This window comes from Rhinatrema bivittatum, chromosome 2 (genome assembly GCF_901001135.1).
Source record: "Rhinatrema bivittatum chromosome 2, aRhiBiv1.1, whole genome shotgun sequence".
NCBI classification, from domain to species: Eukaryota; Metazoa; Chordata; class Amphibia; order Gymnophiona; family Rhinatrematidae; genus Rhinatrema; species Rhinatrema bivittatum.
In genome coordinates, this window is record NC_042616.1 from 594,419,310 (window position 1) to 594,435,647 (window position 16,338).

At 45.8% G+C, this 16,338-nt stretch overlaps 1 protein-coding gene across 2 annotated transcripts in view; it reads left to right on the top strand.

The window, feature by feature from the left end:
• Positions 1 to 16,338, top strand: part of THOC1 (THO complex 1) — a 191,480-nt gene that overhangs the window by 56,098 nt on the left and 119,044 nt on the right. For both annotated transcript variants that reach the window (XR_003854773.1, XM_029591099.1), the window contains exon 9: positions 3,480 to 3,556. Coding sequence is in view for 1 of the 2 variants with exons in the window: in XM_029591099.1 (XP_029446959.1) it covers positions 3,480 to 3,556 (77 nt within the window). In the remaining variant the exon portion in view is untranslated. The remainder of the gene's footprint in view (positions 1 to 3,479; positions 3,557 to 16,338) is intronic.

Consider the following 16,338-nt stretch of genomic DNA (forward strand, 5'->3'; position numbering starts at 1 on the left):
ATCCCAACTATAGGCACACAATATTGAATTCCTTATTCTGATTCGCCACCCAGGAAAAGGACCTTGGAATCCTTAGCTCATTGTGTAGCAGTGGTCAAAAAAGCAAATAGAATGTTAAGAATGGTCCGAAAAGGAATGGAAAATATCATAATGCTTCTGTATGGAGTTATAATGTGACTGCATCTTAAATATTGTGTGCCGTTTTGGTCACCCCCATTTAAAAACAAAAAACCATAGTGGAACTAGAAAAGGTGCAGAGGAGATCAACAAAAAGGATAAAGGGGATGGAACGGCTTCCCTGTTGTGAGAGGCTTCACAGATTAGGGATTCTCAGCTTGGAAAAGACGACTAAGAGTGGGATATATGATAGTTTATAAAATCATGAGTGGGTTGGAACAGGTGATTCCTCTTCAGCCAGCCAGACCAGTCCAGACAAACAGGTTATGCCTCCCAACCCCAGCATATGGAGACAAACAGTTTTGCTGACATCACCCCGTGCTGCCCTCAGCCTGCCAGTATTTTCTGTCTCCAGCAGATGGCAGACAAGTATCCCATGCTGTGAGGTGAGACCTGGTGAAAATGATAAAAATTTGTATGGCAGCTCCTGAGGTGAAAGTCATTGTACTCCCTCCCTCGCTTGAGCATAGCCAGTGGATCAGGGGGCTTCCAGTAGTTTAAAAAGGGTTCCCCATACTTTTCTCTTTCCTCTTCTGCAGTGTCTCTTCCCCTTAAGAAATAAAATAAACCAGGTTCCTCCCTTTGTTTGTTTTCCTCTTTTCTCCTGAGCCTGGAGGCGGCCTGGTTCCTTCTTCCTAAAGCTGTGTTTAAAAAAATTAAAAAAAAAAAGAGAATGATTTGCTGTGTGAGGAGCTGTGGACTACAGGGAGGACACGATGGCATATCTTCAGGAGCATGGCAGTTGTTTAGCACTATCCGCATGCACTGCAAAGGACTATCTGGCTTTGGAATGGGGAGACGTCTGTAAATCTTGTGGGGAAGAGAGGGCAGCATACGGCGTTGTCTGCCCTGGGAAGGTCTCATCAATGAGATCGTCTGCAGGCAGTTCCGCTGGCATGCTTGCTGCCGTGGCAGAAACTGTGATCATATCTGAACCACTGGAAGGGAGTAGCTCAGAGCAGGAGCCTGCTATGCTGAATTCCAGCGGTCTCAGACACTGCTTCGGTCTGGTTCCTCTGGGTGGGGTTCCAAGAAGAACAGCTCCCATTTCTTCAGATGGAGATGTGATTCCTGGGCCTCTTCCTGGCCCTCTGTGAAGTGCTTGCACAGGTCCTTTTCTAGAAGGCAGAGTAGAGCTCTGGGCTTCTCCTGTAGGACCTCCTGGAAATTCAAAGGAAAAAAATGAAAAAAGAAGTAAGGGAGAAAGTCCTGAGATTTTGGATCTATCACTTGTGGACCGTTTTTAAGCAGAAGGGGTAGTGAGATTGAGTCGAAGAGGACTGATCCTCTAGGGGAGAATAATTCAGCTATGGTTCAGTTCCACAAAAGAATTTTCACCCATAGTTTTGCAGTCCCTAAGAATGCTGGACACAGCAGGGAGTGGAGGGGGCAGAACTCAGAAGATCCGTGGCATAGATAAGGATTTGATCTCCCAGGGTTAAATTTTAAGCTGGGTAAGACTATGGTGAGGCTGTATCCTTCCTGGCTCTCAGGAAAGGGAAACGTTGATGTAAGGATGCTTTGAGGGGGTTCTCTGTGAAGACAGATCAGTTGGTGGCATTGAAGAAGCAGTGATGGATCAATTTAAATTGCACCTCCCATAAACTGATATCAGTGGAGTAATGATGAAGTGTCTTGAAGCAACCTTCAGAAATTCTACTATAACACTCTCCCAAAGCAGAGGACCAATACTTGGCAAGAGGCTCCAGACATTGGAATTTCAGCAGCTGTTTACATAGTCTATGCCATCCCGCAATAGTGTTATGCACGAGAGCAGAATCCTTCAAGGTGTTTGCAAAAGTAACTTCCTGTTGGAAGGTACCCTGGGCTCATTGCAATGAATTTAAATAGTGCCGGACTTGGAGATATGCAAAAAACTGGCACTGGGGGATATGGAACATTTGGCCTAAGTCAGAGAAAGAAATAACATCAGTGTTATTCCCAGCGTATAATTGTGAAATAACCTGCACCCCCAGTTTTTCCCAGCCCCGAAAAATAGCATATTCCACCCCGGGGAGAAAACCTCTACTGCCCACAAGCGGAAGCAGTAGAGACTGAGATCCTCTCAAGCCCCATGTGTTGCGAAGCCATCTCCAAGCCGATATGCATGGGTTAAATAAAATTCTAGGATTAGAGGGGGACTTGGATCAGATATAGTGGCGACAAAGGAGCCACCAACCCAGTCACCAGCCCCAGCTCACAACATGAATATTTGTCAGAGAGCCATTCACCTATGAATCTCAGCTGGCAAGCTACATTATATACCCGCAGGTTAGGCAGATCTAGCCCCCCCCCCCCCCCCACCTCTTTGACACATTCCAATTTGCCATGATTTATACGTGCTCGTTTGCCCTTCCAGAGAGAGGCCAAAAAGGAGTGCAATTTATTCAAATCCCATAGTAAAAGACAGATTGGCAACATCTGCAGTTTGTATCGAATTTTTGGAATGATCATTTTGAGAAGCTCATTTCTGCCAAAGAGACAATGGCAGGGATTGCCATGCTGCCAGCTGTGTCTGTATCTGTGAAATAACCTCTTTAGTATTTAACTCATACAGCCTAGCTAAGTCCCTTGGTATCCAAACCCCCAGGTATTTTATTTTGGAGGGAGCCCACGCCAGGGGAAAGGGTCCCTCCCAGCGTGTCATCAGCTTAGGGTCTAATGCCAGGGCCTCGGACTTAAGAGAAATGAATTTTTAAACCCGCTATCATTTGAAACTGAGAAAATGTATAATGGCTGGAATGCTTCTCCGGAGGTGGTCCACAAACAGAAGGATATCGTCTGCAAACATGGCGATCTTTAACAGGTGATTACCAATATAAGTTCCCTGAAATTTCTCTTCCTCGCGCAGCTTAATCGCCAAGGGTTCTATATATAGCCAAATAAAAAGTGGGGAAGGTGGGCACCCCTGGCGAACACCACATCGTAGCATAAAAGAATTGCAGCGAGCTCTATTAATTGATATATGAGCACTGGGGTTTTTCTATTCTTAAGGTGAAACCTGTGTCCACTGTGTACATAGTAGGCCATTGCATATATGGGTTTTTGCAGATTGTGCTGTGCTTAGAATTCCAGTATAGACTGACACTCAGTTCCATCCTTTTTCTCTCTTCTCCCTTGTACTTTGAGCCAGATGCCCTGGTTTCTAGTGTGCAGAGCTGCTGCCAGGTTAACCTCTCTGGAGGAATTTTGTTCTAAACCCAGTTTTATTTTAAACTGGACAAATGTGAATGTAGTGATTAGGCATGTAGTTTAAAACAAAGATCTATGTGTAAATTGTTAAAATACCTTTTTATTATCAGCACACAGAAGAGAAAGATGAAGGAATGGATGGGATTGAAGAAGGTGAAATGGGAGATGATGATGCTCCTACAAGTTGGTGAGTATAAATCTGAGTTATGGATCTTTACAGTTTAAAGGCAGGTTCTTGGTTCAGTGATTTTTAGGTTTTTTATCAAGAAGAGCCATTTTCCGTTGATAAGCAGGCTGAATTAGCCATTATGTGTGAATGAGGTCATCTGGTGACACTAAACAAACTTGTCTATTAGAGCTTTCAGCTCTACTGAGAATGTGCGGAAGTTTCAGTGCGGGCATTGCCTTCTGAGCCTTATCAGTTATTTTTTTGTCTGACATAAGCATGGGCATGCACTCATTCTCTCCTCAGAAATTTTTCTCTATGCTTTTACATTTTGATTTTATCTCATATCTTATAACTGCTTGTAGTTGCCTTGCAGTCTCAACAGCATTCTCAACAGCATTTTTCATTGCTACCTAAAAAAAAAAATATATATTTCCATAGGCCTTGCTGCCTCAATATGTTGGGCCAGAAGAAAAAAACGGTAAGCGGTTTTAACATTTGTATTTATGGCAAGGTAATGTCCCTCACTAACGGTCATGAGCTTTGCTATTGGTGCTTTGGGTTGGAACATGAGCAAGCAAATCGCTATACCTGTAGACGGATGTTCCCATGGGCCCAACATTCCAGGTCTTAGAATTGAGGAGCTGTGTAAATCATTTTGGAGTCAGCTCAGGCTGAAGTTGTAGGGTCCTGCATCAAAGCAGCGGCATCAGTCATTTAGAGCCATCAGAGTTCATGTTGAAGAAACACAAACGCTCCAAATGCAGCAATAATCATTAGTGTCATCAGCACACCCAACATATGCAACATTGAAGTATTCAGACTGCGCACCAGTATGCTCGGCGCATAAAATATTGTACCCCCAGCCTGCACTTTATCGATGCATCTTGAATCCACTATGCACAAGAAACACAATGCAGTCGACGCTATCATTAGGACAACATCCTCCTCCTGCACAGCTTCCTCAATACAATTTACTAAACAGCTGTCAAAGCATTCCACTCCATTAAAGCTATCTGCATCATGCCCACCGCCCAGCCCATTTGGCTGCTCTACCAACACACTTTATGCAGCCTATCCTAGATCTGCCTGCCCCCCCCCCAAAAAAAAAACAAAAAACTAAAACCCTCACTCCAACAAGGATGCTATTGGAGGGTCTTCATTTTTTAAACACCGGATCCGATATCCTCCATAGTTCCTCTCGCCTCCAATAAATCACCAATTCAGATGCAGGAACCTATAATGGTCTCTTGAGGATGTACCATCTCCCATGCCAGGTCAAAGGGACATCAGCTAATTGACCAGATTGAGGGTTTGGTGAGAAATATCTTTGCCTCTCTTACTAAAGAGATAGAAGGAACCTCTCCTCTCCTCTCCTCCATTTCTGCGGGTGCTTTCTCATATCAGTCACAGTCTCACTTATTGACCTAAACCCATCATCGGAATCTGTAATTTGGGGTAGTTCATCATTGCGCTCTCTAGTAGCAGGAGTCCAGTCAATCAAAGGCAATTGGTTAAGATGTATCTCTCTGGGGGTAACCAGAAGAACTTCCTGGTTCATCTTTTTTGTCATTGGTGTCCTGGCTGTGTGATCCCCTGTCAGTAAGTTTAGAGAGAGTCTCTATAAGTATACCTACTGACCTTCCAGAACCTCCTGACCATGCCTTGCTGTTGGAAGACCTCACTCTGTAGAAAAGATGGGGAGAGTGGGAGTCTATGGCCATAAAGACAGACTCCTGTTTGGAATTGATCTGCTTCAAATTCTAGATACCCTGTCGGAATTTGCAGCCCTTCCCATTCACAACATCCTAAACATCTAATATGGGAAACTCCTATTTAAGGTATTCCTATGGCGAGAAAACTTGGCCTTAAATACAGGGTTAAGTTGTGTCTCGTGTTTGGTGTCTTTCAACTTCCACACCAGTCTATAGTCAAGTCTGCTATGAAAAAATCAAAAAAGAATTCATTCAGACTTGCCTCCAGGGAAAGATCATAGACTACTTAAAAATTTCAGCTAGAAAATCTTTCAAAGTTCTGGTTTATTGCTATCCACTAATTTTATTTGGAGCAATATATGCATGACTACATTCAGAAGCTAAAGCCTTTTCTACAGCTGGCAGAAGCTGCTACTTATAGCCCCCAGCTATTTCTGGATGCTGACTAGGGCATCTGTCACATTCTCAGATCTGTGTAAGTCGTTTGATTCCATTTCTCATACCTCCTCATCCTCCGTCGAGGCTTAATGTAATGCGAGCAGCTTACAGGAAGATGTCTATGAGATGTTTGCTGACCTATCTTGCTTAGGTGACAACCTGTTTGAGATGCTCAGAGAAATGGTCGCTCTGATTAAAAATCAGAACATAGAAATGCAATCTCAAAGGCTCCTGAAAAGCCCCCTGCTTTGAGATGCTCCTTCACACACTAGCAATCGTATTTCCACAAACTTCCTTACCAGTCTTTTCAGCAATACTGTCTTCCGCCTCTTCCAACCCAGGGTCAGCAACCACTTCTAGCCAGACCTAGATAATGGGGACATCATTAAGAAAAAAAAACCTCGGGGGGGAGAATCCAGCCCTTCTTAGAAATGTAGCATCAGGAAACAAAGGACATCTGGGTTCTCAATCATGCAGTCTGGTTACTAGTTGTTTCTCCCGGCTACCATCTCTCCTGATTTGTGTGCCTCTCAGTCCAGATTCGTCTCACCTGCCACAGATTTACCTGGAAGTCCAATCGCTTCTTCAGTGACAAGTGATAGAACCAAACCCTGCATTCCAACATGGACAGGGCTTCTACTCCCAATATTGCCTCATTCCCAAGAGGTTGGAAGGATTAAGACACTTACATTTTGAATTTCTCTCGGAGAAAAAAAGTTTATTCCCTCTGCACGATTCTCCTTTTACATACAGAAGGACGAATAGATGTGTGCTCTGGACCTGAAGGATGTGAATGCTCACTTACCCATCCACTGTTCTTATTGGCAGTACCTTTGCTTTCAGGTGGTTTCTTCCCACTATCAATAAAAGGTACTCCCATTCTGGCCTATTGGCAGCTCCGAGTCTCACTGTAGTAGTGGCACACCTACGTTGGCTAATCATAGCAAGTTCTCAGGAGGAAGTACATCATTTCCTGCACAAGACAATTTCTCTTTTGGGTACTAGCCAGGTTCTTATGGTCTGGATTAGCCACTGTTGGAAACAGGATGCTGGGCTTGATGGACCCTTGGTCTGACCCAGTATGGCATTTTCTTATATTCTTATGTTCATAACAGGCTGGTTCTCCATATTCACCTGAAGTTTCTACCGAAGGTAATCTTGGCTTTTCATATGAAAGGTTCACAATGGATTGATCAAATCTTCTATTCCAGACCCCATGCCCATGAAGGGGAGAAAACGCTTCATAACTTGGATTGCAAAAGAACCTTGGCTCATTACAAAAAAAACGAACCATGCCACATCGTAAATCTTCTTGCCATATGACCATAACAGACTAGGCATACCAGTCGCCAAGCAGATTATGTCCAACTGGATAGCAGAATATAGCACACTGCTACATCTTAGCAGGTGTGATGATCAATGACTGTCAGTTAATCAAGTGTGAGCTATGGCCTCTTCTGTTGCTCATCTGTGAGAAGTGCCTCTTGAAAGCTGCAACTTGGACATCAGTTCACATCTTTATGCCCTACTACTGTCTCGACACCCTCTCAAGGATTGACAGTAAATGCAGGCAGTTCTGCGTAATCTGTTCTTGCAGTAGTCTACTCTCCACGGTGGAGTCCAGGTTGCTTATTCATTAAAGCTCTGCTGCAACCCTCGGCTTGGGACTCCCCACACATAATAGCTAATTCAACCTGCTTATCAATGGAAAAAGCAAGTTTGCTTATCAAAAATGTTGTTTTCCATAGATAGGATGAATTAGGCATGGAATACTCACCCATCTCTTTGGAGAGTCAACTACATTGCTAGATTTAGCTCTGATGTAGGCCGCGGAGGCTCATAAGGAAGTGTCTGTGCGGGCTTTTCCATACCTGCTCAGTATAGTTCAAAGCTCTACTAATTTAAAAAGAAGAGTCCATTCAGTGCCACCAGATGACGTTGCCCACATATAATGGCTAATTCATCCTGCTATCTATGGAAAACATTGTTTACGGTAAGCAAACTTGCTTTACAGAAAACTCATTCTTGTTTGAGCTGGACATAATTTTATTTTATATACATTCCTTGCCTTTTTGGCTTGGATTACAGCCCTGTCTACTGCATGTAGAGGACAGGTTCAGAAGATGAGATATTATGGACCTTCATTCACAGCCACTAGGATGGTTAGGCCCCACCCTTTTCATAATCAAGCCAACACATGCATATCTTACATCTTATCGCAGTAAATGGGAGTGGCCATGGCTTGGGGAAACAGCCAGGAGGACAGGAGGAGGAAGACTCCAGCTGGTTTGCACACATCAAATTTATTTAAGACAAAAATTCAGATCACAAAATGTCTGCTCACCTCTGCAGTCCTTGTAGCAGTTAACACATCACACAAGTCATCTTTCCTTCCTGTTGGCAGCTATTTATTATTTAAAAATCTGGTATCTCACATCCTGCTAAACAATTGTTCAGTGTAGGTAACATGTATAACATTCATAAACATGACATACATACATTAAATATCCTTAAAACACAGAACATAATTTATACTAATTAATACAGCATTATAAAAATAATTTTAAAATCCCAAACTGGATTAAAATCAATTATCCAAAGGCATTTTTAAACAATGTTTTTAGCCCCTCTTTAAAATTCTTAGATTAGTCTTCTGCCTTAAATCCTTTGGAAGAGCATTCCACAAGAAAGGAGCTGCATAAGACATAGGCCTTCTCTGAATCATTTCCAACCTATATTCCCTGTTTGGAGGCCTTAAAAGACCTGCTCCTTCCAAGAACATATATATAGGTTCATATTTTTGAAATTTACAATAATTCTTAGAATATAGCAATTTATGCAATAGAACTATCAATTTAAAGTGTGACATTCTTCACAGGCAGCCAATATAGGGTATATAACCCCTTTCCACTAATAAGATTAGTGGCAGCTTGATATACCAACTGGAGAGCTCAAAACAATTTCTCTGGTAGGCCAACTTAAGTACTGTTGCAGTAATTCAACTGACCTAAAACAAGAGTCAGAAGAACAGATCTGAATAAATTGGGTGGCAGTATGGCCTTTAAGGGCTTTAATACTTTTAATTTAAGGAAGGTTGGTTGCTAAAACATCCCGATATGGAATTGCAAAGTAAACCTGGAGTCCAATACTAACCCTAAATGTCTTGCCTCCAATTGTATTTCTGAAATATTACCTTCATAAGTTACCAATGCTTTCAGCTGTGGTGCCGATTTACCAATCCACGGTAATGTTGTCTTAGCAATATTCAATGACAGACCTCTCAATCCCAACCAATTTCTAATACCAGAAAGGAAGCGGATGGAACCATCAGTCTCATCTGTGTAGATGAAATACACAATAACCAGGTTTCTGAAATCTATCTCTCATCTGGCAGCTAAACAGCACTGTGAGACAATCTTAGCTTCTTGACAGGTGAGGGAGTCGGGTAGGGACGCATACAACAAATACTTTTAGATTGGTGTTTCAGTTTGTGGACCATTTCCCAGTACGTTATCACTTTAGGGCATCCCCACCATATATGCAACATATCCACTTTTCCACATTGATATCAACAGGGATCCTTACTGCCAGGATAAATCTTACTTAGTTTATATGGTGTAAGATACCAATGAAAATAGATTTTATAACTGTTTTCAATAAGGTTAGCTAAAATGTACTAAGGTTCCCTATAATACCTTTCTAGTCTTAATTCAACATCCCACGATTATATGGAAAATTGGGAAAAGGGCTTTGTTTATTCTTAGATATGTAATTGTTTGATATAATTTTGAAATAAGCCCTTTAGTAGACTGCCCACTCCTACATAATAATTCAAAAAAGGTCTTAACCCTGAGCAAATTAGCCCCCATCCTCTTTGCTGGTCAGGAAATTCCTAAGTTGAATATAACCATACAAGTCAGAAGGTTGAAGCTGGTATTTCCTAACTAGGGCTTCAAAAAGCAAAAATTCTCGTAAAAATAAAATTGTCCTAGCCTACGGATTCCTATGGCTTCCCATCTCTTAAATATCAATGGCTGCTTATCTGGAGGGAAGGATGGGGTATAACAAAGAAGAAAAAGAGAAACATCTGTTATGAACTCCTTACAATGAATTAATGCTTTGTATAATTGAAGTGAGTGTCAAAAATAAGAATTTATGGAATGTGATAGTCCAATTCTAATGAAGCAACCATATAAGGTATTTTAAAGGTACTTATAAATAATTGTTTAAATGGATATTCATTGTTTTACCCCAACATCAAATTGCCACTCTATTATGGTTCATAGCTGTGATAAATTAATTCTTAAATAAGGAACTCCCAATCCACCCTATGTGAGACTGAAGGCCTACATTTCAAAATATAGTGCAAAACTTTGTTCTGTAAGCTTCTAGAAAATTTTATCAGCAACTGGAATAGGATATGTTTGAAAAGGTAACAAAATCTAGGTGGAATATTCTTCTTGATGCCATGATAAATGAAAACACATCCAAGGTTGTAGCTCTTTATCCAATGTATTAATAAGTGGAGAGTAAGTGAAAATTGCAATTCACTGTAATATTTATTCCCAGGTATTGTATATGGGATTTAGCCCAGTGATAATAGGAAACTCATTTGTAAATTATCAGAACATAACCAAGAGAGGTTAAAACTCAAAAGCTTCAAGCTACTTATTGATCTTGAAGCCTGAGACCTACCCATAAGCATTCAACTTATCGATCAGAATAGGCAAAGATAACTGTTAGAAATTGAGAACATAACACCACTATTAACTCTTGCAGACTTCTGTACTGTACTGCAAATGCTAATTTGGTTAAACCTTGATTACTGCAATTCCCTACTACTAGGTCTTCCAGCAAGTCATTTAAAACCACTACAGCTACTGCAAAATCTGCAGCAGACTGTTACTAGGATCTAGGAAATATGATCATATTACACCATCACTGATATCACTTCATTGGTTACCAGTACAATCCAGAATCTACTATAAAGTATTAACACTAATATTCAACATCATTCATTCCAATAACACCAGCATGTTAGGAGTGACACTACAATCCCCCGCAAACACTATGATCTCAAAATAAAGAACTGCTGACTATTCCCACAATACAGAGCACACATCTGATGCAAATAAGAGATCAAGTGTTTTCCATAGCAGGTCCAAAGCTTTGGAATTCTCTTCCTGAGATGTTATGTATTTTACCAAATAGATATGAATGTGAATTAAAAATGCATACAGTTTAACTTAACATTAGAATATACAGAACCATAAAAACAAGGACCACATCAATGTTAATATGGACTAGAAATTTTGACTTGATAGGTAAATGCCTTCCTCTGCATACCTCCTCTGTAACCAATCCCTACTGTCTATTCGTTGAGTTACAATTATGAATGTCACTTTGTAAACCGTTGTGATCTATAAATGGAACGACAGTATATAACATGTCAAAATAAATAAACCAACTGCAAATAGAGATTTTATAAATGTCTTGCCCTACAGCAACCCCTAATGTCAAGGTTACCTTTAATCTCCATGCCAATGGTTCCATAACCAATGCAAATAAAGGGGACAAAGGGCACCCTTGCATAGTAGCCCTGTAGGGCAATTTGCATAAACTATCTTACTAGATAAACGAAGCTTGACCGACGTGCCGCAAATGCGCAGTAGAGACCAGCTCTACCGCGCATGTGCGGGCAAGCACGTCGCTCTGAGCAAGCGTCTGAAAGAAAACAATGGCGGCGTTCAGTGGCAGCAGCGGGCGGCGGCGACGGCGGTAGCGAGCGGCGGCGGTACCGGCAGCGGGCGGCGACAGCGGTAGCGGCGACGGCGGTAGCGGCCAGTAGCGAGGGAGGGAGAAGAGAGAGAGGGAGGGACGGACTGAGTGGGAGGGAGGGACGGACTGAGTGGGAGGGAGGGACGGACTGAGTGGGAGGGAGGGACGGAGAGAGAGAGTGGGAGGGAGTGACTGAGTGAGAGGGAGGGACTGAGTGGGAGGGAGGGAGTGGGACTGAGGGAGAGTGAGTGGGAGGGAGGGACTGAGTGGGAGGGAGGGACTGAGTGGGAGGGAGGGATTGAGTGGGGGAGGGAGTGAGGGGGAGGGACTGAGAGGGAGGGAGGGAGTGGGACTGAGGGAGAGAGAGGGAGGGAGGGAGGGGGACTGAGGGGAGGGGGACGGAGGGAGTGGGGACAGTGAGTGGGACTGAGTGAGAGAGAGGGGGGAGGGAGTGAGTGAGACTGAGTGGGAGGGAGGGACTGAGTGAGAGGAGAGGGAGAGAGGAGAGGGAGGGTGGGGAGGAGTGGGTGAGGGAGGTAGGAGGTGGTGAAGAGTGAGGGGAGAGAGAAAGAGGGGGAGGTGAGAGACAGAGGGATGTAGCCCGTTTTAACGGGCTTAACGGCTTGTAATATATAAAATATACTTTATATGATTGATCGAAATTTATCAAAGAATAGCTTGATTGTTTGTCTTAGATAATGGATGTTCTTAGGTTTTCTAATACTGTCCTTGAATTTATCAGAATAAACTTAAGGATTGTCAGATGTTGAAAGGGTTACATATTAGCAAATATTTCACATAGGAAAATACTCTGACCTAATAAAATCAGTAAGAAACTAGTAGATCAAATTAAGTTCAAACTTGTACTTATAAAGTTAAGTGTCTGACTTCTTGCAGATGGGAACTTAATATGCCCAGTCTTTTACAAAACGCAGCCTATGCTGGAAGGCTGCTGTTACACGGTCTTACTGCTGTCTCGATATCTAGATTCACGGTTCTGCCTTGAAATTACAGCACTTATAGAATGGGGGACAACCACAGCTCCGTGAAGGAAACCAGGATTGTTGAGCCCCAGAGGCCAGGAAGTAGCAGGGATGAGATATGTCTGCTGTAGTTGGTACACATGGCTCTCCCCTTGAGTCTTTTTGATCTCGCCCTTTTAAAGGCATTAATTTGGATTTCTTAGTTCATTAATACAAATCAGTTAACTTCAAAACCAGCAAGGCAATTGGTTCAAATCCTTTTTCCCCAGCAGTTGGATCAAATCTCAGCCAGGCGATTTACCACAAGGCTTTTGGTAACATTTCTTTTAAGTCTACAATGTCTGGTAGGTGGATTTGTATGGAAGAACCATAAAAAAAAACAGTGTGGCACTAGGCCAAATCTGTATTACCAGGAAGTCTTTTTGTCCTTGTTTTTTTGTGCAGAGAATAGTCCTTTGTCCATACTATATTGCGTTGTGAGAGAGACTTCATCTTGTCAACGTACCCACAGAAAGTTTTTCTGGGCCTTGCTTCTACACCCCTGCCCAACTGGAATGCATCAGAGTAATTTCCATTTCCCTGTACGTACCAGGATCAGTCCAGGACACCTGGGTTGTGAATCCGCACCAGTAGATGGAGACAGACTAAAACTTGTGGGCGGAGCATATATGCCCCTGTGCCAGTCACAGCCCCTCAGTCTTACTCTGTCTCCAGTAGATGGTGCAGGTCAGGTCACAGCTCCTTCCTGCCCTGGTTCTGGTACTCCGTCAGGGTCGGTTCTTTTCTTTTCTTGGTTTTAGGCCAGTTTAGTGTTTTTAATTGGGATTTTGAATTTTGTTAAATTGTCCCTGAGGTCCCGTCCGCCCTGTCTCCCAGGGGGGTTGTGAGGTCCTGAGGGGACTACCCCCCCCCCGGTTGAGGCCGCTGCTAGGGTCGAGGACCCGGCTTTCCCAGTAGCAGCGTCAGGGGTGACACCGGGGAGCCCGGTTCACTCACCCCTGCTGGACTAGGGCTCCAGGACCGTGGACAGCGACAAGCGTTGTTTGTAAAAAAAAAAAAAAAAAAAAGTTTTACTTTTGTTTTCGGTTCTCTCTGGCTTCAGCTCTCTGCTGCTTTGCGTCGCCGCTCCGTGGGGTCTCCGGGGGGGGGGGGCGCCGCTGGCAGGGGGGAGGCCAGGGGGGCCGGTTTCGCTAAATTTAATTTTTCTCCCGTTGCGCTCTTCGCCGCAGCTCGTCGGCATGCCTCGTGGCTCGGCCTGTAGGGCCTGCGGCTCGGCGCGTGCGCGGCTTTCCCGCGGTGCTCTGTGTGCGGCCTGCTTCCCGGGCGGAGAGGGGTCATCCGGGGCGCCTCGGGGGGCTCGATCCCGCAGCGCACGATCGCCGCCGCACAGGGGGGGGCTCGGCAGAGCGGCCCCAAGACTTTTTCCTGCTGAGCGCGGGAGTGGCGGCCATTTTGGCCTCGGACCGTGAAATGGCGCGGGAAACGACAGGAGCCTCGGGCCTGCCTCCCGCGTTTTCTCTTCAGCGGATTGATACAGGGGGGGTCCCCTCGGGAGACCCTTGGTCCCCGGGGGTTTCAGAGAATGATTCTTCAGCCTCGGGGTCCTTTTCGGAGGATTTGGCGCTGTTGTTGCGCAAAGTCCTAAAGTGTAAGAGCAGTAAGCGCGGCCGGGGGGGACCCCGCAAGGCCCCCCCCAGGGAAGACGTCATGCAATCCTAAAGGCGCTGCGGAGGGGTCCCAGGGCCCTTCCCGAAGTACGCGGCTTCCTCGTGGCGTCCCACAGGAAGCCGATTCCGATTCCCCCCCTGGGGTGGACTCTGATTCCCCTGAGAAGCCCCTGAAAGGGGCCGACGGAGATGGGACGGACGAATCCGCTCAGCCAGGCGCCGGAAAGGGATCCCAAGCAGTGGAAGGTGATGATCCCAAGGTGGTCCGGCTCTTCCGCAGGGAGGAACTGCCACCCTTAATTCCGGCCATTCTCCAGGAGCTGGGAATAGAAGCTCCTCCGGTGGTAGTCCGTCAGGAAGCAAACATGGATCCGGTCCTGTTAGGTCTCTCGGGTCCGGCAGTGGCTTTCCCGTTTCATTTCTCCTCGACGAATATTCTGTCCCGGGAATGGGACACCCCGGAGTTAGGGAATGGGACACCCCGGAGTTAGGTTTGAAGGTCAGTAAGGCCATGGACAAGCTGTACCCGCTTCCGGAGGATGCGCTGGACCTTCTCATATTCCCCAAGGTGGACTCAGCGGTCTCCACGGTAACAAAGAGATCTACCATTCCGGTCACGGACGCGGCAGCTCTCAAGGACCTTCAGGACAGGAAGCTGGAAGTGCAGCTCAAGAAGATTTCGAGGTTTCCGCGCTGGGAGTGCAGGCCGCCATCTGCACGAATTTCGCTATGCGGGCCAGTCTGCGCTGGGCCCAGGTTCTTCAAGCCAATGCGGATTTATCCGCAGACGAGGCAGCGCAGGCAGATCGTTTGGAAGCTGCAATAGCGTATGGCGCGGATGCGCTGCACGATTTGCTGCTCACGTCGGCTAGGTCCATGGTAGCGGCTGTCTCGGCACGCCGACTTTTGTGGTTGCGCAACTGGGCGGCGGATGGTTCTTCCAAGGCTCATTTCGGGGCACTACCATTCAAGGGAATTTGCTGTTTGGCAAGGAATTGGACGAGTTAATGATTTCCCTGGGGGAAAACAGGGCCTTCTAGCTTCCCGAGGATGGATCCTGGGCGAGGTCCTCGTTTTCGGCCAGATCTCGTTTTCGGGGTCCCAGGAGGTCGCGTCCTCAAAGGTCGTCCGGGCGCTCGTATAGGTCTTCTTCCTCCCGTACTCCGCAGTGGCAGCAACAGTCCTTTCGAGGTAGGCGCTTCGGTAGACAAGGAGGTGCTCTGGCAATCACGGCGCCCAAGTCTTCGCAATGAAAAGGGGTCGGCCCATCTCTCGCCGCAGCCTCGGCACGCCGTTCCCAACGGCGGGGCACGGTTGATGTCATTTTACGAGAGATGGGCCGGTGTAACGTCGGACCAGTGGGTCCTCACGGTCATAGGACTCGGCTACGCGTTAGATTTTGCTCACACCCCAGCGGCCAAGTTCCTTGTCTCGCCTTGCAAAGCTCCCGAGAAGAAGGCAGCGGTGCTCGACACCATCCAACGCTTAGAAGGCTCGGGAGCTATTTCCCCAGTCCCGGTCAGCCAACACGGCAAGGGCCGTTACTCCATCTACTGCATCGTCCCAAGGACAGACGGCACGCCCAGACCCATTCTGGATCTCAAGGGGTGAACCGATGCCTTCGGATTCCTCACTTCAAACTGGAGGCGATTCGTTCAGTCATCGCTGCGGTAAGGCCCGGCGAGTTCCTAGCCTCCCTGGATCTCACGGAGGCATATCTTCACATAGGCATTCCTCCATCGTTCCAACGCTTCCTCAGGTTCTGCGTTCTAGGGCGGCATTACCAGTTCCGAGCGCTCCCGTTCGGGCTCGCATCGGCCCCAAGTACATTCTCGAAGGTGATGGTCGTGGTGGCGGCGCAGCTGCGCCGAGAAGGTCTCCTGGTCCATCCTTACCTGGACGATTGGTTGATTCGGGCAAAGTCCGAGGATCAGTGTCGGATGGCGGTAGCCAGGGTCCTCCACCTTCTGCAGTCCCTAGGATGGGTGGTCAACTACAGCAAGAGTCATCTGACACCCACGCGGACCTTGGAATATCTGGGAGCTCTTTTCGACACGAAGCAGGGCAAGGTGTTCCTGTCACACAAACGGAGGTGCAAACTGCAAGCTCAAGTACGTCGCTTATTGTCTCTCCGCCAACCGCGGGTCTGCGACTACCTTACGGTCCTAGGGTCTATGGCTTCAACGCTGGCACTGGTTCCCTGGGCATTCGCTCATCTGCGT